This window comes from Podarcis tiliguerta (assembly GCF_965153285.1).
Source record: "Podarcis tiliguerta genome assembly, chromosome: 3".
Taxonomy (NCBI): Eukaryota; Metazoa; Chordata; class Lepidosauria; order Squamata; family Lacertidae; genus Podarcis; species Podarcis tiliguerta.
This window is the reverse complement of record NC_139536.1, coordinates 39446683-39474606: the sequence shown is the minus strand read 5'-3', so window position 1 is coordinate 39474606 and position 27924 is coordinate 39446683. Positions and strand designations below refer to the sequence as shown.

General features: G+C 42.6%; 1 protein-coding gene across 2 annotated transcripts; it reads right to left on the bottom strand.

The window, feature by feature from the left end:
* Positions 1–27815, bottom strand: RMDN2 (regulator of microtubule dynamics 2). Of its 2 annotated transcripts, XM_083432250.1 has the most exons (13): positions 27540–27738; positions 26826–26974; positions 25661–26127; positions 20755–20950; positions 19714–19816; positions 18609–18669; positions 11680–11755; positions 10948–11025; positions 6763–6861; positions 5867–5920; positions 5687–5767; positions 1741–2454; positions 1–1495 (listed from the first exon to the last, which is right to left on the bottom strand). In XM_083432250.1, exons 3-12 carry the CDS (start codon positions 26113–26115, stop codon positions 2401–2403), a joined length of 1257 nt encoding a protein of 418 aa, XP_083288376.1. In that variant the 5' UTR covers positions 26116–26127; positions 26826–26974; positions 27540–27738; the 3' UTR covers positions 1–1495; positions 1741–2400. The 2 variants fall into 2 exon arrangements, with proteins under 2 accessions (XP_083288376.1, XP_083288375.1); XM_083432249.1 differs by lacking the exon at positions 26826–26974 and having other exon boundaries at positions 27540–27815.
* Positions 27816–27924: the final 109 nt, after the last annotated feature.

The window sequence follows — 27924 nt, the reverse complement described above, 5'->3', positions numbered from 1 at the left end:
CAAATCTCATTTAATATTTCAATTTCAGATGTTTCAAGAACAGCATAATATGTAAATACATGATTTATAAAATATTATATTTCTATTTAAAATCCAGAGATTAAAATAACAGCCTCAAAGAGCAATTCTCCCACAACTTACATACTTTCCAAGAGAAAAAGGAAAAGAACAAGTGCACATCAATTTAACCTTCCATAACTGTGTAGGCAACGAAGACAAGCTTCCTAGTCACTCTCAGGACCATTAATGACCACCAAGACATCCATTGCCAGCAGTGGATTTTATGTTTGCAGAAAAGTCTTACAAATTAACACTAGTAGAAATGTGTTTAAAGAGACAAATGCATGATTTCCATGTTTCAATTTCCTTGGCGACATTCACCTAAGGGCCCCAAAGCACAACTTATTCATTGCAGATTAAGTCTGTACAGTGGTACCTCGGGTTACAGACGCTTCAGGTTACAGACTCTCCTAACCCAAATATAGTACTCGGGTTAAGAACGTTGCTTCAGGATGAGAACAGAAATCACGTGGCGGCGGCGCGGCGGCAGTGGGAGGCCCCATTAGCTAAAGTGGTACCTCAGGTTAAGAACAGTTTCAGGTTAAGAGCTGACCTGCAGAACAAATTAAGTTCTTAACCCGAGGTAGCACTGTAAAAGGAATGAGGTGATCATGGATGTGTTCTGCTACAGAGAGCCCATGAGTATATGTTGCCAAGGAGAAAAAGCAGCATTTAAAACTAAAACCAATTCCAGAGTTAGCTGCACTTTTTTCAGCCCAGTCAAAACAGGGCAATGCCTGAGACATATGGCGATGTTGTGCAGTCACAAATAAGGCTTCATGTGAACCAGCCACCATATGGAGAATTGGGAGTGTTGGCATGCCTCAACAAACCCATTTGAACAGGAGTCTGGGGTGGCATTCAAGGCAATCCTACTTAGCATAAGAACATAAGAAGAGCCTGCTGGGTCATACTTCTCAGTAAACAGTCACATGATTGGACTCCACTGGTGGACTGATAATTCTTTTACAGAATAACCAACAATATGTGGCTGAATGGGTGTCTAGTGTAAAGAAATGTGTTAATGCAGGCATATGATACCTGCTGCACATGAGTAACTGCTACATTCTTAATGGGCTTGAAGTAATCCAGTCCAATGACTTTTTTCCCTGAGGTTTTAGACTTCATTAGGGTTGGGGAAGAAATTAGATTCAGCTCACATTTAAAGGGGAACATACCGAAATTGCACTTTCTGGAACAATAGGAGAATTGAAACACAGCCATCCTTCACAATTAGCAATTCTATGAATTTTGCAGTGCAGTTTTCCAATTGCACAATATTTACAAAAATGCATATGTTAGGAGAAAGTGTGCATAGAAATGAGTATCGGTTAACAATAACATACATAAATGTATTGGGGGAAACTGCTTCTAAAGGTATGGATGTTAGTCAAAATTATGCATACAAAATTGTGTTTGTGAGGAGAAATTCACACTAAAAGAAGAAGAAGAGTTTGGATTTGATATCCTGCTTTATCACTACCCGAAGGAGTCTCAAAGCGGCTAACATTCTCCTTTCCCTTCCTCCCCCACAACAAACACTCTGTGAGGTGAGTGGGGCTGAGAGACTTCAAAGAAGTGTGACTGGCCCAAGGTCACCCAGCAGCTGCATGTGGAGGAGCGGAGACGCGAACCCGGTTCCCCAGATTACGAGACTACCGCTCTTAACCACTACACCACACTGGCTGCTGGCACTCTCCTTCCCTTAGTATTTAAGGTACCGCTCTCCTTCCCTTAGTATTTAAAAGTGGAGCGGGATCCTGCAGGGTGCTGCCACAATGTGGAGAACTGAATTGAAGACCGAAAAAATGAGAAACTTAGAAAACTGAAATTGACAGATCCACCTGTCCCTTGACTTTATTATCGGGATTGTATTGGGATTATTATTGGGATTGCACCCAGCAGTGGCTTTGTAGTAATAATGGAAAACGCTTCTGCTTGTACACAAGAGGCACCTGGTTTTTGCCTATCCCACCCCTATCCACTGCAGTGTTCCATACCCACTCCCCCACCTGCCTCCTCAAAAGCTGCTTCCGTGGGTTGGGAAACCCTCTGAAATATTATGGGATAGGCAGAGGACACAGCAAGTAGGTAACTGGTGAATCTGGGTGCATCATCTTGTGCAAGTGGAAGTGCTTTCCACTAGATCAAAGCCAGCCTTAGATACAACCCTTTGGTATTATCTCAGCCCTGTTTCCCCAAATTCTAAGCCTTCCATAAACCCCACTGAACTCCACAAAACCCACATATAGGTGCTTTCAGAACTCGGATCTGGGTTCCCAGATGCCTTTCACAGTATCAATCAAAAACATAACGAAAAGTGCGTTGTTGTTGTTTGGTTCACTGTTTCAGTGACGGAAGCAATGTTTCTAAATCTTCATCAGCTTCTTTATCCTAAAAGAAAAAAAGGACATTGCATATGAGGAACCACCCAGAGCTTCTATACCCACTGCCAATTTCTGCATCAAAACAAGGGATTATTTTCAGTGTTCGTGGACTAGGAAAACATAACTAGTTCATTCTTCCTTTTAATCATTATGCAATAGCTGAGTAGAAAGCTGAACAAAGGGTGGGGGGCTAACCTGATACAATGATTTTCCTTTCCAACTTCCTCCTGCATTGAAGTATTCATTACATTACATTCTAACGGATACTAATAAAGGTTTTCATCCTCCAGTCATCACCTTTTGGAAGACTTTAAGTGAACCCAGGCATTCCTGTGGCTTGACGTTTGTGGCTTACATTATCATCATTTTTAGGCCCTTCAAACACATATATTTAGAAGTCAAATATAGTCTATTACAATAGTTATGGTTGTTTTCGATCGCATTGCATTTTGATTTATTTGGTGTCTCCCACAAAGTCACTGCTCTATAGTTACAAAGCTCAGTTCGTCTGCATATGACCATTTCAAATGGAACCCTGTGGACGCTACATCTCCAAGCAGCAAGTTGTCTGTGTGATGTGGCTCCACAGCAGCATGAGGCACTTATGACCACTGCAAATTTAGTGATGCTGTGTCTGAGGACACCAGTACTGCACAGACACTTGCATGGAACAGTTGCTTTGGTCTTTTGGAGCTGCAATGAACTGGTTCTATTTTAAGCAGTATCCTACACAGCCAGATATATGCATGAATTAGTCTTCAGTTTTATGCAAGGTGTATTGGGCTTGCTTCCCAGTCACTGTACTCTGGGAATCACCAGTCCCAACCACCAGACTGATGGGACAAGGCACACACAAAGATAATTGGAAAAGGGTCTAGCTCTGCAATGTTGTTAACACACAGCGGGCAGTGATATTTCGGGATCCATTGACGAAAGCTTCCTGGCCAACAGCAGATACGATTATAGGAACTTTAATTCCCACAGTGAGTTCATTTCTAGCTAACAGCAAAAAAGAAGAGGCAACATGCTGTTTGATGCAAATCTCCAGTGACTTGGTAGTTTCGTCATAAGAAGAAGAAACAATGGAAAGAGATATTGACTACTTTTAACTCAATGTAAAACAAGAAGGGGAACAGAAGAAATAGGCCTGGTTCAGACGTCGACAGGATGTTCAAAACAACTGGATCAGATGTCACTGAACACTGAGGTATAAGAAACAAATAAATCTCCTCTGCAGCTGAGCAGAGAAGAAGACGGAGTGTTCAGGCTCATTGATTATGTTCACACAAGTCATGGTTTGTTAGCGTAATCTCATTACATCTGAGAGTCAGTGACCCATAATGGCTAAGAATGTCAACTATTAGCCAGGAAACTGCTATCTGAAGCCTCACCTCCACTATGATATCATGAGATGGCCTTAGGTAAGCTACTTTCACTCATCCTTGGTCCTCCCATCCCCACTGCAATATGGGGAGAATAATACTGGCCTGCCTTACAAGAAGAACATTCTGCAACTGGAGGGTCACCACTGAGAAGACCACATTACAAGCTGGAGAGATAAAATGCAGAGCACCCTGCAATACACAGAAAAACCAGGCAACCCCTAGGAATCAACAACTCTGTGGACACATTAAAGTCTTGGAGACTTTTGAAATGTGCCCTGTAGGATTAAAGTGCAGTATAACAGATTTAGGGTAAGTGTTAGTAAACCTCATAGGAATTCTATAGCAGAATGAGCCACTTGGGAAGGATATGAAATCTCAAGCTAGGCAGACAGAGCTGTGAAGGACCTCTTAGTTTATCTTGGAGCATGAACTGGACTGGAGATCCGGGAAGACTTCAGAAATCTATCCAACTCCATAATTAATGTGTCCACAGCAAGCTTTTGCTTGATAGTTCTTTCAACAACATTAAGGCAACATAACCAAACCAAGAAATTATGTATCAGTGCCTTGAAATATATTTATTATAGTCATTGCAAATCTTTGCCAAAATACTGTCAAGTAACAGGAAGAGATGCCAGACAATTTCCCCACCTGAACCTGCTTGCAGCACTGGTCCCAAAGCTTGCACTACAGAATTCTACATTTCAAACTTCTTGCGTAAGTAAATGAGATATAATTTATCTGAATCAAGTCTTCCTCCGCCTTGCAAAAAAAAAAATACCACCCATCTTATATTTAAGTGCATTTGTAGCACGTTTTGCATGGTGGGCCTCCGACGTTGGGCTTCGTAGCCTTAAGGAACGCTCCAGACTGCTTACTGAATTGCCTATGACAACTCTAATGCAGAACTTCAAAATCAGACAGTCACAGCTCATCTGATCAGTGTGACTAACTGCACTGCATGCCACCCAGTTCCTCATTAAAATAAGCATTACTATTATGATAGTCCTCTGCTTAAACATAATTTCATCATATTAGTTTTTACTCGATTTACGCAGTTTCCATGTGTTACTGCAATCAGTCACACTGGGGATGTCACAAGCCACCTTCTACTTTGCATGCAACTGCCATATTTCATAACGATTTGGGCACAGGACTTCTCTCTTTTTTTTGTTTTGTTTCCAACTGTTCCTCTAGAGCACTAGAGGAAGAGGAGGTTGGGGACTTGTGGCCCTCCAGATATAGTGGAGCTACAACTGTAGCAGCACTTGGGGCTGGGGCTGACAAGGTCTGGGAGTTAAATATTTAGATGGCCACAATCTTCCCATTCCTGCTCTACAGAAATAAAAGTACAACGTACCAGGAAGCTCTCCTCTGCAGGCACTCTTTAAAGTACATGAAAGCTGCAGAAGACAAGTACCACCATACAGACCCTGTACTTCATCATCACGACCAACAATAGCATGGAAAAGACCTTAATGATTCAGGCTGTGACACATGACTGTATCATAACATCCCTAGGTGACTGATGAGGTAGCAGAAACTGCTTCCAAAGAAGGCATCCTCCTTTTGTGGAATGCTCTCCCCAGGGAAGTTCATCTGGCTCCTTCATTATATATCTTTAGGTGCCAGGCAAAAACATTGCTCTTCAACAAGGCCTTTGGCTGAATAATAGTCTACAGCCTTTTAAATGTGTCTGTGGGAAGGGGGAGGTTATTGCTTTGTTGTTTTTTTCTTTTAGCTATTTATTTTTATCTTGCATTTTTATCTTGTGAACTGCCCTAAGATCTTATGATGAAGGGTGATATACAAGTCCAATAAATAAATAACATTTCAATGGGGCTTCAGACGCACCTCTTTGGTGACTGACAAGATTGATAATGCAGTGTCACAGAACTTCAGCGCATTGGTCCTCTGGCCAAGATCTTTGTAGCACTGGACAGGAGAGAGGAGGGAAAACATCACACCAGGTACCTAAGTTAATAGAAATCGCTGCATTATATTAAAGGAAGAGAGCAGACTAGTTTCACTTACCTTTGCCAAATAGACATAATTGTGTTTCGAATATCCAGGTTGTAGTTCTTCAGCCTGACCAAGAAGAGAAAAAGATGAAGAACAGGACAGCAAGAACACCAAAGTCAACGGAATATTTATAATAAAGCACAAAGATCTTCCCAGAAACAGTGGCACTGTTAGCCCTGGACTTAGGCCTAGGGGCTACACCACTTGGTGGTGGTAGTGAAATATCTGCCAGGCATGCAGCAATAGCAGGCCGGGTACAGAAAGACGCAGCACAGTAGGAAATGGTGAACCCAGCAGCTGAGTGCTTGCCACCACTAACCCAGAGTGTGTGGAACAAAGAATGGCAGGGAACTCAGCCACTGAGGTACCACATTTGGCACTGTGGGACCCATGGGGACACAGACTCAGTGAGGGGGCACTTGAGGAGGTGAATAAGTTAAATTAAAATGGCCCCAGTCACAACGCAGTTTGCAGCTCAAAAAGCAGGACCAGCGTGGCACTGGGTGGATGGTCCTGCCCATCTATTCCGGGCAGAACCTGCAAATTACAGCTTGCAACTTGCACAATACATCATGCCAGGTTTCTTTCAAACAGGATCCTATTCACAAGCCAAAAGCTCTAACAGGTGCAACTTTCACATAAACAGCTCTCCATATGAACCTTAAGGTGTTTTACACTTTAAGCAGCCCAAATCCCAACAAACGCTGACACAGCAGATGAATTAAATTTAATTTAGGCAGATGCATGCAGTTACTCCTCTACAGATATCATTTCAGAAATCTTTGGCCTTTAGAAGAGCTTTGAATTTATAGCTGCCGAGAACAACTTGTTGAGCAAATTTCTTGAACACCAGCCACTTGGTAGGTGGGCTTTTGCAGAGAAACGAGGGAGGGGGAAACAGTATCTACCTTAAGAAAATTCTGCAAAGCTTCATGAATTGTTGAAGTTGGCGGAGTCCCAAAAACAGCAGCAGCTACTTTTTTCTCAATCCAAGACAACTGAGCCACCTTTGGAAACAGCAGGAAGAAGGGGTGGAGAGAGTGTTGTTTCAGAGATGCTTTTAGGAAATGAAACAAAGTGTTGTTTTGCAAGCCAATTACCATAATAAGCTATCTTCAAGAAAAACAAATTAACCAACCCTGGAAAAAAAAGCTCCATACTGGATCTACTCAGTTGTACAACTGGTTTCTATGGGTGATATCCAACTAAGCAGCATTGCTAGCACAAGGACCTTTAGTTGTGCAATGAAACGTCTCCATCCTCTCCTCTCTCCAACACCCACTGAATCTGTTCCAGGGGTCCCCCCAGCAGCCCCTGGTGCATATTTATAAGCAGACATGTGGGAAGGGAAAAGGGTGGTTCTGTTGCACAGTTAAAAGTTCTTCCACTAGCAGACCTGTTCAGATGGATAGCGTCTACATTTTGCAAACCACTGAGAAGCTATCTTGGCATTCAGTGGCATATAAATAAATAAATAAAGTATTTTCACAAATAAGCAAGATGGCCACCTCTGTATCTCAGGATACACTCCTGAGAAAAACGCTTTTATTTTTGGTCTAAAGGGGGAGGGGAGGCAGGAATTTAAAACAACACCACGGCACACCAAGAATCCACATTTAAGGAGAAGTCCCAGTGAAGACAGTAGAATTCACTTCACGTTGGTCAACATTATATATTGGGTGTATACAAACACACATATTCAAACTTCACCGTAGATGTGTCATTCAAATTCTTCATTTGTTAGTGGTTTCCTCCCGCCCCCAAAGAATACAGTTCCCTACAGGTTATGTAAACATATTTTGTTAGTTAGTGGAATGACTTGCAAATATACTTCTAGGATGAAAACTAGCATCACATAGGAAGTAGCAAGCACATAGACCTCCCTGCCTCACTCTCAAAGCCTCTTCCTACTTTCTTTCTTAAGGGAAATGTTACTGTCCTTTTTATTAAAAAAAACCACACCAAATAAATGGACACTTCAAACTTTAAAATAAACTTTCCAGCAGTTTGGGGTTGTTGTTGTTGTTGTTTTGGTAAGGCCAGTTGTGGGCAAGCATTTGCTTTCTTGGAAGTGGAGGAACACTTGTGCATTAGCATCAATTTCAGCTAATGCAGACGAAGCATATATGGCTTGACAGAAGAATAAAATGAGGGGAAATACTGCTTATATAATATTCATGTGGACCACCCAAATTCCAATATACATACACTCATAATTCTGTACACTGATGGATCCCACACAAGGTTCAGCTGTGATGTCATAGGACTTCTAATTTTTCCATTCTGGAATTTATAATTAGCTTCTTAAAACCTGTGGCTTGAGCTTAGAAGAATGAGATGTGTCTGGCACTATACAGGTTTCTTTACAAAATTTAATAAGAACTGACGTTGAGGGTTTCAGTTTCATTTCTGGCTGGCTTAGGGTTTGGTTTTCACTGCTCAACAAGCCTTCGTACCCAAAAAAGGAACTGCTTGGCTTGCCTCTAGTACCTTTCTATATATAATCTCCAACAAAATTAAAGGAACACCAAAAATGTATGATGTCAATTGCATACAGGGCTTTGACTTTCTGTTCTAGCCCCTGTTAAAGGGAAATATGTCCAGAAGAATTTCTAACACCTTTATAAATGAGATTTCTCAAAACAGGCCTTTTGGGGTTTTCATTATTAATACAATATTGCCAGATAGAGAAAGTCTAGGAATATCCTTTCTTGCTCTTTAGAACAAAAGCCATTGTACAAAAATAAATAAATGCTTCTTTTTATATCAGAGCTGTACATGTTACAGTGGTACCTCAGGTTAAGTACTTAATTCGTTCCGGAGGTCCGTACTTAACCTGAAACTGTTCTTAACCTGAAGCACCACTTTAGCTAATGGGGCCTCCTGCTGCTGCCGCGCCGCCGGAGCACGATTTCTGTTCTCATCCTGAAGCAAAGTTCTTAACCAGAAGCATTATTTCTGGGTTAGCGGAGTCTGTAACCTGAAGCGTATGTAACCTGAAGCGTATGTAACCTGAGGTACCACTGTATTTCTTTGTCACATTTGTATCCTGCAGTTCCTCCAAGGAGCTCAGGGCAGGATTATCCCATTTTATCCTCACAAGACTTCTGTGGAGGAAGCTTGGCCAAGAAAGAATGTGACTGACCCAAGGTTATCCAGGGAACTTTGAGGGGATGCCAGTGAAAACTGTGATGGAACAAGTGATGTGCAAGTACACATTAAATTATTCCACTACTACAAAGAGGTGGATGTGGCAGTGGGGTTTACAGAAACCCAAAAACCCCCCTGCAAATTCCCAAGTAGTGCAATTTTGTACTTGGCCTCAAAGTAGCCAAGACAATTTTCAAACTTGGGTCCTTTCTGGAAAATGCCTTATTATTACATTATTCCCCCCACTATTAGGCTCAGTGCAACCTAACCATACTTCTGAGAGGTAGGTTAAGCTAAGGGACAATTTTCCCAATGCCATTCCATAAAATCTATATATGTAAAGCGGTTATTTGCCCCCATCCAAACCAAACACAGTGATCATGGTGTCCTAATGAAAGCAAATGTACTGCAGCCCACACTAGTGTCTCTGAATCAGTTTTTTCCATGGCTGCACTGAATCAATTGTCTGCCTATGCAATTAACATAGTGTATGGAATTCTGCTTCCCTGAGTTTTAATTGATCCCAGATTTCATCTAATTCCTTGCTTCACGTATAATTTTCTCTCTTGAGATATTCTGTCTAGATTACTTGATAAGAGTAAGATTATTATCTTCAGTGTTTTGGTTCCTTTCCAACTTGGATATGAAGTTCTCTTATCTTGGATACCATTTCAGTCTCAAAGTAGGGCGATGTCCAAGGTAAAGTTAAATAACATGAAACAGAGATGCTACTCATAAATTGCATGTTCTCTTTTGTGAAAAGAACAGGAAAGTCTGGCATATTTATGTCTTTATTACTAATGGCTTTCAGGTCCAAGAAGTACCAAGAAGTATGCTTGGTAGATTTAAAGCTTACATTCTTTTTGAAAAGATATCCTAACACTAAATATGGGTATGAAGAAGAGAATACTACTGCTACTTTTTTTTTTTTGTTCCGCTACTTTTTAGAAGTCTAAACCTCAGACCTGCAGTCTAGTTTGGAGCTGGGGAAGGTGCAATGATCTTCCCAGTAGCTGCTCAGGGTTTTGAAGGCACTCAAAGCAGCTTAGAAACACAGTACTCTGAAACTTCAAGTGGAGAGGTGAGCTAGGGCTCATCTATGTTCGTCAGAGGGAGACAGACATCTTCCCAGGGAAAGGAGGACGGTGGGGCCTTGGTCCCATATTTGTCAGCCTCATGATGCATCCTGCCCTTAAGCTTTGGAACCCAGCTTCTTCTTCCAGATCCAAGTTATTGCCTATTGAGAGCCAGTGTGGCGTAGTGGTTAAGAGTGGTAGACTCGTAATCTGGTGAACCGGGTTCGTGCCTCCGCTCCTCCACATGCAGCTGCTGGGTGACCTTGGGCCAGTCACACTTCTCTGAAGTCTCTCAGCCCCACTCACCTCACAGAGTGTTTGTTGTGGGGGAGGAAGGGAAAGGAGAATATTAGCCACTTTGAGACTCCTTCGGGTAGTGATAAAGTGGGATATCAAATCCAAACTCTTCTTCGTCTTCCTCTTCTTCAAGTGCATGTTTAGCACCTACTGCTTTGTGTTTTGTTTTGTTTTGTTCTAGCAGTTGCAACTTGCCCCTTTGTATTTTCTTGGTTGCTTGGATTCTGCTGTTTTTATATTGTATTCAATTTTGTCCCTTTGAGAATTTTGAATTGAAAAGCAAATGATCAATCCTCTAAATAAAATAAAACAGATCACCTGCCACAGGCACACTTTACAAACTTCATTAGGATAGACTCGGAGCTCAGTGGCAGAACTTTGCATGCAGAAGAGTCTGGATTCTGCTGCCACTCAGCGGAGAGCATACTAGGCTAGGTGGCATGGCTCTCTAACAGAAAGCTTCACACACTCAACTCCTCTCAGAAAACAGAAGTAAAATTGCTCAATGGTGCAATTTTAAGTAAGCTTCACAGGGCTTCTGCTGAGTAAAAGGACTTGAGGATCACTTACTTCATAGCACCATCTTCCAGTTAGATAATATAAAAAAGGGTCTTGCGGCTTAAGCTCAATAGCTTTGTCTAGATGCTCCTGTAAGAAAGAAGACCAAAATGAACTTTTCTTTGCCTGGCTATAGGCTCAAGTTCACAAAGTGGAACATTTCCCTTTTGTCCTGGCACTCTGTAAATACAGTTGTCCAAAGTCATCTTTGTATCAAGAAGAAGCCTCAAACAAGCATTATCCAACACACATGGCCTATTAACTCTAAAGTTTAGAATACAACAAGTAATGTCTTATCAATAACCAAGTAAGGGTGAAATACTGCTTTAATTAAAATCAGTAGCAGCCCTGCATTTAAACTCCATCAGCAGTGAATCAACAGACAAAAGCAGACCTCAGAGTTTTAATGTAAACCAAGAGTAAATGAGGTTTTTTTTTTTATACAAACACATAATTATGCACTTCTTTCCCCGTCTCATGCTGTTCTTTGGAAATTCAGACTTGGGAGCAGTACAAAAATTGAACGGCTGCTTCACAAAGTCATACTTAAATCTTCTTCAGTTTGAAAGCTACTTCATTATGTCTGGTAGGAGCATACAAAAATAATCTCATCTCCTCAGCATAATCCTGGCACTGAAGCATGTGCCCCAGGCAGTTACTTTTACTCTAAACACTGTCTTCAAAGCTGTCAGGAGGAAGTAATTTAATAATAGCAGCAGCTTAACAAAGCTACCAAAAACATACCTTAAAGAGATAGCCATTTCTGATTTTGTTCTGCACACTTTCAAACCGAGACATGTAGCCACACATCATTGCAAACCTGAACAGGAAGCAGCAAGGAAAGAGAGAGAAATATCAAAACATTGATGATCATTTTAATCGCAATAATGCCAGCCTGGCTAAGATCCTCATGCGAGGAAAAACACGGAGGCAAAACCAGTTTAAATGTAGCTTGTAGTCAAAACTGACTAAAGCCCATCCAAATCTTTTAAGCAAAGCTGTAATGTTTAGTCTATTATTTCATTTAAGCGTTTTAATGGGCAAAAAGTACTAAAGAATTTTAAAGTAATTGTTCAATAATTTTCAGTGCAAAAAATACAGGAGTGGTGTTTCATTTTAGAAGAGGCGCTCGTTCTCCTCTCTCACACAGGGCAGAATGTCTCTTCTAAAATAATGACTGCCGCGACTTGTAAGGACATAATCTAAAAACAAAGAAGGGTTTCTTTCTTGTTCAAAACAATAGCTTTGTTCGTGTGCAATGCCATCTGAAGGATGTGGACTAGTCAGAAGTCAGTCCCATTAAGTTCAATAGGACTTACTGCTTGAGTGTCCTTTGGACCATAGCCTTAATTGATTAATCAATAACTAGTGAGTAAATGAAGGCTGATTGCTGAAGAACTGATGCTTTTGAATTATGGTGCTGGAGGAGACTCTTGAGAGTCCCATGGACTGCAAGAAGATCAAACGTATCCATTCTTAAGGAAATCAGCCCTGAGTGCTCACTGGAAGGACAGATTGTGAAGCTGAGGTTCCAATACTTTGGCCACCTCATGAGAAAAGAAGACCCCCTGGAAAAGACCCTGATGTTGGGAAAGATGGAGGGCACAAGGAGAAGGGGACGACAGAGGACAAGATGGTTGGACAGTGTTCTCGAAGCTACAAACATGAGTCTGACCAAACTGCGGGAGGCAGTGGAAGACAGGAGTGCCTGGCGTACTCTGGCCCATGGGGTCACGAAGAGTTGGACACGACTAAACGACAACAAAAGTGAGTAAATGTGTAGATCCCATATGCCAAGACAAAATAACTAGAAGTGCGGGGTATAAATTGTTCATCCTTATATTGTCAGTCCTGACCCTGATGGCTTTGAATCAGTTTTGACTCCAGCTGCTTTTATACACTATTCAAGGTTCATACCACAAGTGGCTTATGACAGCTGCAAGAAGAGTTAGGACAACATCTTTCTCATCAGTATGCATAGAGCAGTGCATGGACAGAGCAACACAGATTTCAACTACTCTGTATTTTCCTTATAGAATAAATTCAGGGTATCCCAAAATAGATGATTTACGATGCTATGGAAGATCTTTCAAAACTGGCCTTTCAAATAGCAATAATCAAGAGTGTTGGCAGCCCTAAGCAGGAAAGATAAAGGAATTTCAACTATTTGGATGCGAAAAGGGTACTACAAACTTAAATTCCCATAATTTGCAGAAATGCAGGCAACATTTTCTCTCCAAAACCCTTTGGCTCATTAGGTGCTAATCAGATAAACTCAGCATACCATAGCTAAACGGATTGCAGCTAGAAAAGAAAACAATGAAATGCAAACAAGCTAATCCCAGGTTTTCACAGTATCTCCAAGTCTGTGCGTGACAAGGGAAGAAAGGTGCTGGGTTAAACTAGTTAAGGGTGATACTTTTACATGTAAAGGCCTTTCTAGACAAATAACAAGCTGCTTATTTTTCTTAGTGCAAAAGTCACGCTAGTTGCAATCATATCTGCCCCCAATAAGAAAGGGGGGAGGGAGCCTTTGAAGGGGAGGTATACATTTGCTGCACATTCACCCCCCCCCCCTTGTAAATAAAAAGCAAGTTCAAAGATACAGTGGTACCTCAGGTTAAGTACTTAATTTGTTCCGGAGGTCTGTTCTTACCCTGAAACTGTTTTTAACATGAAGAACCACTTTAGCTAATGGGGCCTCCTGCTGCTGCCGCGCCGTTGGAGCACGATTTCTGTTCTCATCCTGAAGCAAAGTTCTTAACCCGAGGTACTATTTCTGGGTTAGCGGAGTCTGTAACCTGAAGCATAGGTAACCTGAAGTGTCTGTAACCCGAGGTACCACTGTATATGTGGCAGCATGGAAGAAGGTAAGTACAGAAACAAACTACATATCCATTTCAGGGAAAGAAATTAGCCAGGGGAGCAGGTAGGAGAGGTGGAGGCTCAGGGAAAGGAGCCAAGTGAGTTTGGGAACAGAAGAGCAAAGAAACAGAAGAAAATATCTGTGTTTAAAAAGGGAACATTACTGGAAGAGAATATGGTAGCATTACTGGCATTTCTCACTTAATTTTTCATTTAAAGAGCTACATGAGTTTTGCCGTTCTTCAGGGGCACAAACTTTAATTACTTAAAAAAGAAATTTCACCCTAAAAACACACACACACAGAGAAAACGACATGGCTGTAGCAAAGGGCCCTTCTGAGCATTAATGCTAGAAGTAATGTCACATACATGTCTCTAGATGAGACCTAATTTTTATTTGTTTATTGAATTTTTAAAGCACCCTTCTTTCTAAAGGAGCCCAGGGCTGCAAAACAGTAAGCAACAAAACATGTTAAAAACCTCTTTTTAAAAATTGCAACACAGATGCAGAGCGAAAAAGATCTCAGCTCAGGCAACTTGCTGGAAGAGGCACTGAAAGAAACAATAGAGACAGGGCCTTTCTATTTTGCAAGGCAATGAAATTCCGAAGGGTAGGTGCTACAAAGTGTGTTCTCCTTCATGGAGAGCACGTGTTGCGGTGGGGACCGCCAGGACACTCCAAAGTTGGGGGCGGGCTAATTGTTCGTTGGCCACTGATGCGATTGGGGCTTCCCTTGTTGTTGGGAAGAAGTTAATGTTGCCATTTGTTGATTGACAGCCAGAAATGCTAAAACTCCTTGCACGAGGCTAGGGCTTCCTCTTTTCGACCGTTAGGCATTGGTTTATGGTTTGGTTGGTTGAGGGGAAGTGGTTAAGTGCCTGCCCCTCTAATGCTGCTGCTGCATGGGGTTCCGTTAAAGGAATTGGGGGCTAACTATTGCTTGTTTACTCTGTCAAGGGGGCTCGGGCCATAGCAATGAGCTCCTGGTTGCATTTGGGGTGAGGGCAGGTTCCCTGCTCCGCGTAACCCTCAAGTGTATTCCCCTATTCTGACTTTCGCATCGTGCGGAATGTCAGTCTGTCCCCCATGGTGGGGGCAGATAGTCGAAACCAATGCCTAAGCAACCACTCACAAATTTGTATTTCAATAAAGTTGTGGCCAAAATTATGCCAAAAATCTTAAACAAAAAATTCTGTGTGGTGTGTGAGTTATTGGGGTGGCCCTGGGGACCTCGACACGCAACACTAAAGGCCCGACTACTACACTGTGCAGAAATTATCTCCTGATAAGATAGCATCTACAGGATACGAAATGGCCCTGGCCCAGTATACCTGAAGGAGCGTCTCCACCCCCATCATTCAGCCCGGACACTGAGGTCCAGCACTGAGGACCTTCTGGCAGTTCCCTCACTGTGAGATTACAGGGAACCAAGCAGAGGGCCTTCTCAGTAGTGGTGCCTGCCCTGTGGAACGCCATCCCATCAGATGTCAAGGAAATAAGCAACTATCTGATTTTTAGAAGACATTGGAAGGCAGCCCTGTTTAGAGAAGTTTTTAATGTTTGATGTTTTATTGTGTTTTTAATATACTGCAGGAAGTCGCCCAGAGTGGCTGGGGAAACCCAGTCAGATGGGTGGGGTATAAATAATTTATTACTACTACTACTACTACTACTACTACTACTACTACTACTACTACTGGAAAATCTCACCTGCAGAGCATAGTGATCAATTTATGTATACCGGGGTGAGATTATCCAACCTCAAGTATCTTGGTCCCAAGCTGTATATTATTTTAAACATTAAAACCAGCACCTGTGTTGGTTTAGCCTGTGACTGACAACGCTATAATTCTTTCAATATTGACCCCCCCTCACCTTCCACCCACTATTTCACAATACTTCACAACAATTTGATGTGGTCAGATAGAGGTCAAAAGCTCTGCACTATCAAGTTCTGACCCCTGATCCACTGGTTCATAGCCTTAATGAATTGCTTCAGTTAGTAATTAGATTCATAGATTACATTAAGAGCAGCATGATTTACTTCCAAACACAGGATGCATAGGTTCTGACTGTAACACTCTAAACTTGCTGCAAGCAATAATTAATTAATTTTTAAAAATGCAACTGAGCTATGGTAGAATGGCGCAACTAACAAGCAGGGAGAAATCAAGCTGGCAAGTTTTCTAACCAGGTTGTGAAACCTGATTAGGTCCAGTGAAACTGGATACAGCAGAGATCGAGCCTTTTAAGGTGAAATCCAATGGACCTTCAGACTGATCTGTAATCATGTTTACTCAAATAAAAGCTCAGCTGCAATCTGGTGCTGTGCGGCAAACATTTGAAAGCAAATTATTTTTATTTTGCAATTGCGCTACTTCAAAAACTGTAAGAACCACACACAGGCACACACACAACACAGGGTGCTAAAATGGCATTGAGGAGCATAAACTATGCAGCATCGTAGTGTACATAGAAGGGTGTATGTGTCGCTACCAACAAAGTGCAAAAAGGGGAACACTGCCCACGTGGCTATGCCACACCCACAGTGCAGACAGAACATAGTGAACTGAGCATACCAAAAAGCATTGCACATCCCTGAAATGTAGGTAGTCAATTGCAATTAGCTTACAACTGAGGAGCAATGATTAGCAGCACTAGGGTGCTTCCAGACAAGAGGGCTTTCATGACTCGCAACTGCAAAACTGCAAGTAAAGGGAAGGGTGGAGATGTATGGATGTCATCAAGAGGCATTTGGGCTGCAACCTCATGAACAGGGAGACTTCTTGCTCACTTAAGTCTCGTAGCTGTCAGCAGCACAGGCAACCTTGGTGGACTGTGAAATCACAATAAAAACATCTTGGCTCTGAAATAGGAGGAAGCCAGGGAGAAAGTAGAGCCATGAGCGCCACCTAATGGCCCAGCTAGGGATCTGCAAGTAACTCAAAAGCCACTGCTCAGGTTTCCGTTACTTTGAAACAGGGCTGACTCTAGCAAGAAGCAAAGTGAAGCATTAGATTTGGGGTACCATTGATTTTGGGCTGTGTTTTAACTACAATATGTCATTTAGATTTCCCTTCTCAGGTGCCAAAACATTGTGAGCTGACCCTGATCTTACAGAGGTTCTAAACTTTGTTTGTCCTTCCTCCTTTTCTCTGCGTTTAGATGAAAACACAAGGAGTTCGCTATACAGGCTGTATAACACAGGCAGCATTTCAGTTCCATGTAGGTAAGAACATCCACAACACATGTGGATCCCACGTGTTATAATTGCACATATTTTCCTGTATGTATTGGGAAGATGTGAGTGGCTGAGACTTCCTACCACCCGTGTGTGTATACACATTCTCTGCATGTACAAAATGCAGTGAGATGGAATATAGGAAACTGCCTCATACGAGAGTCAGAGCACTGGTCCATCCAGTTTAGCAGTGACTGGCAGTGGGCCTCCATCGTTTCAGATGGAGGAATCTTCTCCAGTCTTACCTGGAGATGACAGAGATTGAAGCTGGGACCTTCTGTTATGTCCCACATGTGTTCTCCATGGGACTAAGGTCCTTCCCCACACTTTCACTTTAGGACAGAGTGAAATTTGTTCCAATCAATAGGAATTCAAGTCTCTTGGTCCAAAAGTATTGCAGAGCCTTCACAGTGGCATTCCTAAATGTGCTTCCCTCAGCAATTTGGGGGGTTGTTGTTGTTTAGTCGTTTAGTCGTGTCCGACTCTTCGTGACCCCATAGACCAGATCACGCCAAGTCTTCCATTGCCTCCCGCAGTTTGGTCAAACTCATGCTGCTAGCTTCGAGAACACTATCATCTCATCCTCTGTCGTCCCCTTCTCCTTGTGCCCTCCATCTTTCCCAACATCAGGGTCTTTTCCAGGGAGTCTTCTCTTCTCATGAGGTGGCCAAAGTATTGGAGCCTCAACTTCAGGATCTGTCCTTCCAGTGAGCACTCGGGGCTGATTTCCTTAAGAATGGATAGGTTTAATCTTCTTGCAGTCCATGGGACTCTCAAGAGTCTCCTCCAGCACCATAATCCAAAAGCATCAATTCTTCGGCGATCAGCCTTCTTTATGGTCCAGCTCTCACTTCCATACATCACTACTGGGAAAACCATAGCTTTAACTATATGGACCTTTGTTGGCAAGGTGATGTCTCTGCTTTTGAAGATGCTGTCTTTGGGGGGAGATATGCTTAAATGGGAAGAGAGTCTGAATGCAAGTGCCCCTATAACTCTGGAAAGATCAAATCTATTGAACCCCTTTTTATTAATTCCCAGAATGATCAGATGCATTTTACGTCCTTTTAACTCCCTTCAGATCAAAATGCATCTACAGTGGAACCTCAGCTTACATCCGCCTCTTCTCGCGGAAGTTCCAAGTTGCGACCGGGGCAAACCCAGAAGTAAACACTGGGCTTGCCACAATTTGCACATGCGCAGAAGCGGCTTTTGCCATCTGCGCGTGCGCACAAGCGGCTGCCACTGTCTATGCATGCGCAGAAAAGCGCTGCCGCCGAATGCGCACGCGCACAACAGCGCCTCTACTAGTGTCTGGTTTTGGCCAGCGGATGGGCCTCCGGAATGGATTATGATCATAAGTATAGGTTCCACTGTATTGCTTTCAGTGTGGCCTATTTTAGTTTATTTTATGTTACTTTTATTGATTTTATTTTACCCTATTATACACATTTGGATAATGTGTTCTACGTGGTTCGTGTTTATTTACTTCTTGCTTTCTTAATACTGGTCGTTGGCTGTAACAACAAAGATTTGATTTGATGGATCCAAGTCCTTCAGACTTACCACTGGTGACTCTCAGCACTTGATGGATCCAGGTTTACAGCATTTTCACTCACAAGCTTTCCTGCAAAAGATGCATCACAGAACATAAAAGTACTATTCATGATATAACAATAAACCTGACCAAATTAGCTGAAGAACATGCTATGCAATATAAAGATAACAATACAGTCATACCTTCACAGTCAAACGGAATCTGTTCTGGAAGTCCATTCGACTTCCAAAACATTCGACTTCCAAGGCGCAGCTTCCGATTGGCTGCAGAATCGGAAGCTGCAGAAGCCGTGCCAGACATTCGGCTTCTGAAAATCATTCGAAAACCGGAACAATCACTTCCGATTTTCGATTGTTCGGGAGTCGAAACGTTCGAGTTCACAGGCATTCGGCTTCCATGGTTCCACCATAGTTAGTTATAGTTTGTGAGCCACACCGTGATCTTTGAATGATGGGCAGTATATAAATTTAATAAAATAATAATAATTAATGGACAATGTTGAACTTTATAAAGCCAGTTCAAAGGTTAACTGGCTTAAAACGATTATCACTAATCCTAACCATGTTTGCCCTGAAACAAGTCTCAGTTATTTTAGTGGGACATGGGTAACCATGTCTAGAACTGTGTCTAGTAACTGAAAAACAACCCAGGTATGAAGAGAAAACTCCTATCATGATAGTTTTTAAAAAGGATTGGTGCTCAGTCCCAGTGGTGTAGCGTGGGGGGTGCAGGGGGTGCCGGCCGCACCGGGCGCAACATCTGGGGGGGGCACGCTCGCACTTGCAGCTCTCTGTCCCTACCTGGCTCACTCACTTTCTCTCACTGCAGTGCTGGCTGTGCGAATCCGATCCGAGCCGCCGGGTCGCCGCCCACTGTGGAGGGGGGCGGTGCCAGGCGTGCGGTGCAGTGCGGAGAGAGAGCGAGGGACTATCTGGGGGAGGGACAGTGCAGCGGGGGGCACAAATTACTTGCCTTGCCCCGGGTGCTGACAACCCACGCTACGCCACTGCTCAGCCCTTCTGCTGGCTCCAGTATCCCCCAAGTGAAACACAGGGCTGGAGCAGGGGAACCTAATCCTCTGGTATTATAAACTCATTACATAACTCAGCTGACCTTTGGATGCATAGTCCTTTTTTTCTTCAGCCTCTGTGGTTATTGCAAACATGTCTCCGTAAGCTCGGGCAAGCCTCCAAAGAAAGCCAGTATGATTTCTATACTGCAGATAAACAGAATTTGATAAACAGATAAACAGAATTTGAACACATTAGATTGCCTTCACCACATATTTCTTTTGCCACAATTAAAATGCTTGTTATGCTAGCCCTCACTTTTTATTCTGCACATATTAAAGCTTATTGCATTCTAATTCATTCTATTCAGCCACTGATTTCTTTTGTTGGTCTTTCCAGATACTTCTGAGGAACAACAAATAGGGCTTTGAAATAAACAGCCACTGCAAATCAATAATCTTTTTCCAGTTACCCTCCAACAAAATGGAGAGTTTTTGCTAGTTTGTTGTGCAAAATCCAGGCGCCTTCCGCTGAAGTAGAGATTATGCTGCAGGAATGTCACATTTGTTTAGTGTTCCAGCCACAACATTTTGTGGCTGAGAAAATCTAATTCTTCTATCAGAGCAAGGACTGAGTTGTAATAATTTCCTGTGGCACCTTCTGCGGTACCTCCTTTAATTTTAACATTAAAAAGGTAAAGGTAAAGGGACCCCTGACTATTAGGTCCAGTCGTGGCCGACTCTGGGGTTGCAGTGCTCATCTTGCTTTATTGGCTGAGGGAGCCGGTGTACAGTTTCCGGGCCATGTGGCCAGCAGGACTAAGCCGCTTCTGCCAAACCAGAGCAGCGCACGAAAACGCCGTTTACCTTTCCGCTGGAGTGGTACCTATTTACCTACTTGCACTTTGATGTGCTTTCGAACTGCTAGGTTGGCAGGAGCAGGGACCGAGCAACGGGAGCTCACCCCGTCGTGGGGATTCGAACCGCTGACCTTCTGATCGGCAAGTCCTAGGCTCTGTGGTTTAATCCACAGCGCCACCCACGTCCCAATTTTAACATTACATAAACATTAAAGAGAATGACATATAGCGCACTGAATTATAGCTTTTAGTACAAAGTGTTTGCATGGCATGGGCCCTTTATACCTTTTCCTCATTTTCAAGCAGCAGTTTGAAGCTCTCCCTTTTCTCATTGTCTGAACCATAATGCAACCTGTCCGCATTCTGTAGAAGATTAAATAATTCTATCTTCTCTTCAGGTGCCAGAGGAGATGTGGAAGAACTGATCCATCCTTTTTCTTCCTCAGATTCACCTTCAGTGTCAGTATGAGCTGTAATGTAGCTAAAACACAAAGGGTTTTGTGGGTGGGAATAGCTTAACGTCTCCTAAAGGCGACAAAAGCCAGCAGTCTTAGCAACTTTAACAATTTTACCAGTTATGCTCAGTTAATGTAAATTAGAGAAAGAGAGAGAGAGAAGAAGCCATACTTTGTAATATCAATTGTGCTTTTGCAGAATACAGGCAACTCCTCATTTACACAGGGGTTGGGTTCTGAGGCACTGCATGTATAAGTGAAATCTGCTAAAATGTATTCTTCTAACTGCTAAAGTATCTACTGTATACCACTGTATACAGCTTTTACTGTATACCACTATTAAAAACCAATTTTTCATTGTTACCTTCTATGCACCCACTGGGTTTTTAAAGCAGCATTTTCCCAATGTCAAAACAGCATACTACTTCGGTCACTGACCGAATTCAGTGAAACTTTAGTCTGAATGCAGTGAAATGTTAACGATAAGCATTTTTCAAAGCATACTACCCACTCCTTTTGTTTCTGGTGCAATGTTTATGCTTTAAATTAGAGAGCAAAGGAGATTTCACTTGTTGAAAGCTACCAACTGAAAGTGCTTTAAGACCCTGAGCAATAGCAAAGATAAAAATTTACTATGTGGGATTACAAGTTCCTTCATGATACCATCTACTTTGCTGCTAGCAGCATTTCGGCACCACATCAAATACCCTTCAAGGGTTATAGGCATAGCGATCAACGTTGATCACCAAGACCTTGAGATGAGGAAAGTTATCTCTTTCCTGCCAATGAAAACAGTTCCAGGCTTAAAAAACAAAAACACTCTGTCAAGGCCTTGTTCTCACAAGGTTGAAAAGTTTGTAATGGATATTACAAGATTTGCTGTACAAATAAAAATTAATGCATCAAGAAGTTTTCATATGATGCATTGAGTACTTATTCTTGGAGTTCTTATTAGAAGTTTGCAACAATTTTGAGTGGGGTCCCACCCCCACTCCCCCCTGCATGCCATAAGTACCACTTTTTAGCTTCTGCAAACGCTAGACAAAATCAAGTCAAGACAGGGAGTGGGGAAGTGAGGAGACATTGTAATTCATAGTTTATCTTCCCAGCTTAGATTACAAACAAAGGGAGGTCATATATGTCAAGAGAACACTTCTAGGCAAACCCAAAGCTCTGCACCTTGAATTTGGCTTGACTTTCATCTATGCAGGTCTGGCAGGGTCTCAATGCTCTCCACACTTCTGGGGATCCCAAGAGAGCCACGAGGAAGGGAAAGGGTTTTGGGGGTGGGGAGTGGTTGGGGAATGTAGCCACTGAATGAAGTTAGCTGGGAGTTCTCCATTTCCTTCTCCCTCTGCCTGTGAATTCTAGTCAGTGCTCTGAAGAATTAGCACATGGAACACCAACAGACTGAAATATATATTTAAAAACTAACCAAGCAACTTGAGCAAGGAAAACATTTTACAATCAGCATTTCAGTTGCCCGCTTTTCTTTTCTGTAATTTATACATAAATCATTAAAGGTTGTCACCTGTATGGATCATTTCAATATTTGTTTGGCGTAATGCACGTTAAAAACTGACACCATCAGTCACTCATCCATGTATTGTGTACTGTACAAAAAATGCTCCCACAAAGATAAAAGCAGTGACCTTCATATGATTGCCCTCTAGTGGCCAATTCTCAGACCGGTCCTATTGAAACATGATGCATTGGAGGAGAACATCAAGACTGCAATAAGTTTTGTAAGGAGGACTATTATAAATATTGCAAGAAAGACTATGAGGAGAATTATTCGTTAACAGCAATTAAGAGTAACAGAGAAATTAAGAAATGCAGAATAAGTGATAAAGAACGAAAAATCATCAGAGGTGTTGACGGAAGTCTAAAACATTGCGTAAGATAAGAAGTTAAGTTATGTGACTTTTGGAATTGATATGTTACAAAATTAATAAAAATGTATGTGTGTGTATATATACATACATTTTTATTAGTTTTGTATATATATATATTGTGTGTGTGTGTGTGTGTGTGTGTGTATATATATATATATATATAATTTATCATCTGAGGCCCCTCAAAAAAGGTCCAGAGGGCAGCAATACTAGGATGGGCCTTTTCTGCAGTGGCTCCCTGTTTGTGGAATGCTCTCCCCAGGGAGGTTCACCTGTCACCTTCATTACATATCTTTAGGTGCCAAACAAAAACTTTTCTCTATAATCAGGCCTTTGGCTGATTACCGTACTTTTCGCACCATAACACTCAGTTCCCTCCCCCTCTAAAAGGTAAAGGGAAATGTGTCTGCGTGTTATGGTAAGCCCCACTCACATACCACAATGGGGGGTGGGGGATGACTCCCTCAAATATTTAATGGGGGGGTGAAGGCACCTAGGCCCATAGGAGTTGGCTGCTTTGCCTAGGACAAATGTGAGCTCTCCATCTCTCTTCCCTCCCTCCCTCCCTCCCTCCCTCCCTCTTCCAACTTCAATAAAATATTGGGGGGGGGGGCAGGTACAGGTAAGCCCCATCTCACAGACTGCAATGATCTCAAGACAAAGTGCATGCACACTGGTACCTTATATGAACGGCAATGCCCATCAGCATGGGGGGAGGATGACTCCCTCAAATATTTAATGGGGGGTGAAGGCACCTAGGCCTATAGGAGTTGGCTGCTTTGCCTAGGACAAGTGTGAGCTCCCCCCCCCCTTCCTTCATCACTGTATTGGAGATACCATACATTACTGACAGTTCCTTCATTCACGTGGTTACAAAGCACGGATCCACATGGATCCTCAGGATTTTTGCACTGGGTCACCCCAAATTCACCATCAGATCACATAGCATGTCCATGGCTACAGCTTGCACCAAAAAAATCACGCACCCACTGTTGCCTGGGGCCGCAGTGGTGCAAAAACGTGGTTACAAAGCAGGGATCCACATGGATCCTCAGGAATTTTGCATTGGGCTACCCCAAACTCACCGCCAGATCACATGTCTGTGGCCACAGCATGAACCACAAAAATCATACATCCACTGTTTCGTTTAGAATATTTTTTTTCTTGTTTTCCTCCTCTGAAAACTATGTGTGTGTTATGGTTGGGAGCGTGTTATAGAGCGAAAAATACGGTAAATTGTGATTTAATTTAATCTATTTTCTGATTTAACTAAAATTGCCTTTTAAATTGTGTGTGAGGGATATTGTTCGGTTTGTTATGTTATGTATTCTTATACTGAAAACCACCCTGTGACCCTCTGGTGAATGAATGAATGAATGAATGAATGAATGAATGAACAAATGAGCAAGTAAGCAAGCAAGCAAGCAAGCACGGAAGCAAACAAACAGTAAATTGAATCCACTTACTCTGAAGCAAATCCAGCAAAGAGAGGGCAGAATAAGGAGTCTTGGCAAGTGTGTTTCTAGAGCTGTCACAAGCTCAGTGATCCACTCTCGGTACTCAATTAAATATTAGCACTTATTTGATAAATAATTGTACAGAAACACCAATATAATGTATCTACGCAAATACTACATATTAGCTTGGTTATGATACAATTATAAGCATGAACAGAAACTTTGTTATCTAAGTTAAGGCTGTCTTTTTTGTGTTCCATTGAAATTAAGAGCTACTTCACAATCTCTTCTCCCTGAGGTTATTATTAAGTGGGTCTGCTTTGTTATGGTTTGTTTTGCTATGCTTCATTACCTTTTCCCTTCTTACTAAAGTTGTACTGATCAATGGAAACTGCCTTGGTTTTACAAGGTGGGAAGGCACAGCTTATGCCTTCTATTAAATAAATAATACATAGTACATCAACATGCACCTACAACACCAGATATGACAGTCTGGTGGATATTTTTCTGAGTGGAATTTCTGGCACAGGCACACTGCTGTAGGTTTAAATTTTATAGTGAATTGGAATTAACTAAACCATTTCCAGGCAACGTCAGCACTGGAAAGTGATACAGGAGCGATCCAGTATTAGATATTATCGGCAGAAGTGCCGACACAAAAGCAGAAGGGATAATGTTTCACCAAAGGAATTGTATTTTCCATTGTTAACAGCTCTTAAGATGGGAGGCGACCAAGAAGTGCAAGTTCTACTCAGCTGCAATGCTAAAGGTTTCTGGAGTTGAAGCAAACCAAGGAGCGCAACTAGTGCGTAATATTTGAAAACAATCATACAAATACATCCCTTTGCCATAGGCTTTCCTAAAATATACTGATATTTGAAAGATTTTGGGCTACTTCATGCAATGCAAACTGGCTGGATTTCTTGGTTGCTCTGAGTTGCCTTGGGCAAGATAAAGCAACTAACAAATGTAATAAATAATAATAGTACTAATAAAATGTTGAGAATGCAGCTTACCTGCTACTGATTTCCAATATTGCTCCCCCCCCCCCCCCGCTGCCTTGGGGTGGACAGCAAGCTCTGGTTTAAAACTAAACACTTCCCACCACAGCTTCACCTGAAGCGACTGAGCCTCAGACTCGTATCCCACTCCCATTTTCCTTCAGCAATGCCACAGAGATCAGAAACATTTGCTTCTGTTTCCAATGGCAAATTGCCATTATAACTGAACCAGGAGCTGCTGTTTGGATAACTACAGGTAAAGGTAACAAGCCATGATCTAGAGAGTGGATTTGCAAATTACTTACACTCAAAATAGTGATATATATATATATGTGTAATTACTAGAGGTTGGGATAGACTTGAAATAATTCGTAAATACTTACCCGCCTTCACTTTCTGCTTCTTCAGAACTGTTGGTATCTGACACACCTTTGCCAATCTCAGTCTTCCTCTTCTTTGTTCCTCTGTGCAAAGGGCTGCTCCTGCGAGAATCTGTTCTCCCCTGGAGTTCATCCCGGACAAGTTCTTCCAACTTTGGAATTGCTTCTCTCAGAAATGCTACTTCTCTCTTAAGTTCTTCCACAGTTGCTATTAAACCATTCATTTTTTCCAGTACCTGCAGCTGCCTTCCTTGCAATAGCATCACAGTTCCTTGTTCGTTATAAGTTTCATGTGGAAAATTTACCAAGTCAAAACTGCCCTCTGAATTCAAAAAGGTAGGCAAGTACATGGCTTTACTGCATTTCTGTGTCTTTCGATACCAAATGAGGCCCAAGGTTATTCCAGCAGCCCCTGCCATTAGGCCAAATAATATTTTTTTGCTTTCGGGATAAGGCATGACTTTTCTCTTCTGAAATGATATAAAAGCCATAAGAAAACTGGGTTTACAACGTTGCATGTGAAATTCCTGGCTACTGCAGTGTAGGCTATAGAGATATGACAGCTTCATTTACAAACCAGTTATACAGGGATTCTTGGTTAAGAGGCATTTAGGCCACAACCCTGAACATGCTTGCATAGAAATAAATGTGGGGCAGCTTCATATGACAATTGCATAATGGGGCTGTTTTGCATTCTAAGCAATGTTTGTATTGTTCGAAACCAATCTGGGTTTTGAAGAACAACCCATTTGAACTTTGCCCTTATTGTTGCATGGTACTACCAAGCTCAGCATATCTTTAGTATTTGTTTTGCATCATCCTCATCAATTTCATCATCACTCCCGATCCACTCCCAAACTAGCAATTATTCTAGCTCTGTATTAAAGACATGTGCCATTCCGGTTGGCTTTCAGAGTTCAGCTAACAAACGGACGAGAAAATCAATAGTATAATTGGTGAGCACCAGGCAACATGATTAAGTGCACTTAATTTTGCTCAGAGCTGTGGCTCGCATTTCTATTGTCTTTTAATACCTGCATTCTCTGCCCTGAGCCTTTGGGATGCAGTCTGCTACAAAACTAATATATAATTGAAAAGTCAGAGCGAACCCAAGGCTCAGCACGACTGAGAAAAACACGACAACTGAATGGTCCCGTCTTCTACGTACCAATTTTGTTGGAAACCGATGAGATCTACTTCCAATAAACTTTGGTTTTTATTTGGGAGAGTCACAGAGGCAGCTGGCATTGGAGAAACAGGGCAACTGTGAAGGCTGACCTCTGTAACTAGATAGCAGTTGCGCAGTTTCAGCAAACTCTGGAAGTAAATGATTGTTGATGAGGAGTGAAATGATAACAGCTAATGGGGTTACTTGCAAGCACAGCACCCATTTAAACCACACACAAATCCTGAGAACTGTAGTTTCTAAAGGGTGCTGGGGACTGTAGCTCTGGGCTAGGAAAACTAAAGTTCCCAGAATTTGGGGGGCGTCGGCGTCAGGGCCAGATTTAGGTTTGATGAGGCCCTAAGCTACTGAAGGTAATGGGGCCCTTTATATTGTCCCTGTTTTTTGTGTTGAATATATGCTATATGGCAAGTTATGGACCTAATAGGTATCTAAAGCCATTTGCACATAACAAAATATGCATTTTATCAAACTAATTGTTGAACTAAAATACAATCAAGAAGAAGTATATTAATAGTGGAAATTTTTTAGTGGGGCCCCAAGAGAGTGGGGCCCTAAGCTATAGCTTCTTTAGCTTATACGTAAATCTGGCACGGTGGGGGGGGGGCGTGCAGGAGGGAGATGTGCTTCAAACCCGGGGGGGCGCATGCAGCCTTCTTGCAAACAAACAGCCCTCGCGAGGAAGTAGGAACTGACCTGGGCAGTCGCTTCGCCTCCCTTGAGCAAGCAGCCGGCAAACAGGCAGGACCTGAACCGAGCCCCAGAGGAAGCTGGGGAGAATGACCCTCAGGTGCCCCACACACCCAGTTCCTCCTTGGAGCGCCGCGGGCACCTGCGCAGGGGTTTGTAGCGTCAGCTCTTCTTCCGCGCCAAGGCAGCCCCCCTGAGAACCTGCTTCAGCTGATTCCAAGTTGCTGCCTCAGCCTCCTTCGCTCCGCCGGCTGCCCGAGCCGTCACAGAAAAGAGGCGGCGTCCGCAGCTCAATGGGCGGCCCCAGATGCCGAGACCCGGATATTGGTGGGCGGGCGCCCTACCTGCTTGCCTGCTTCCCCGCGACGGGGGCGGCGCGCTGTGCGCAAGC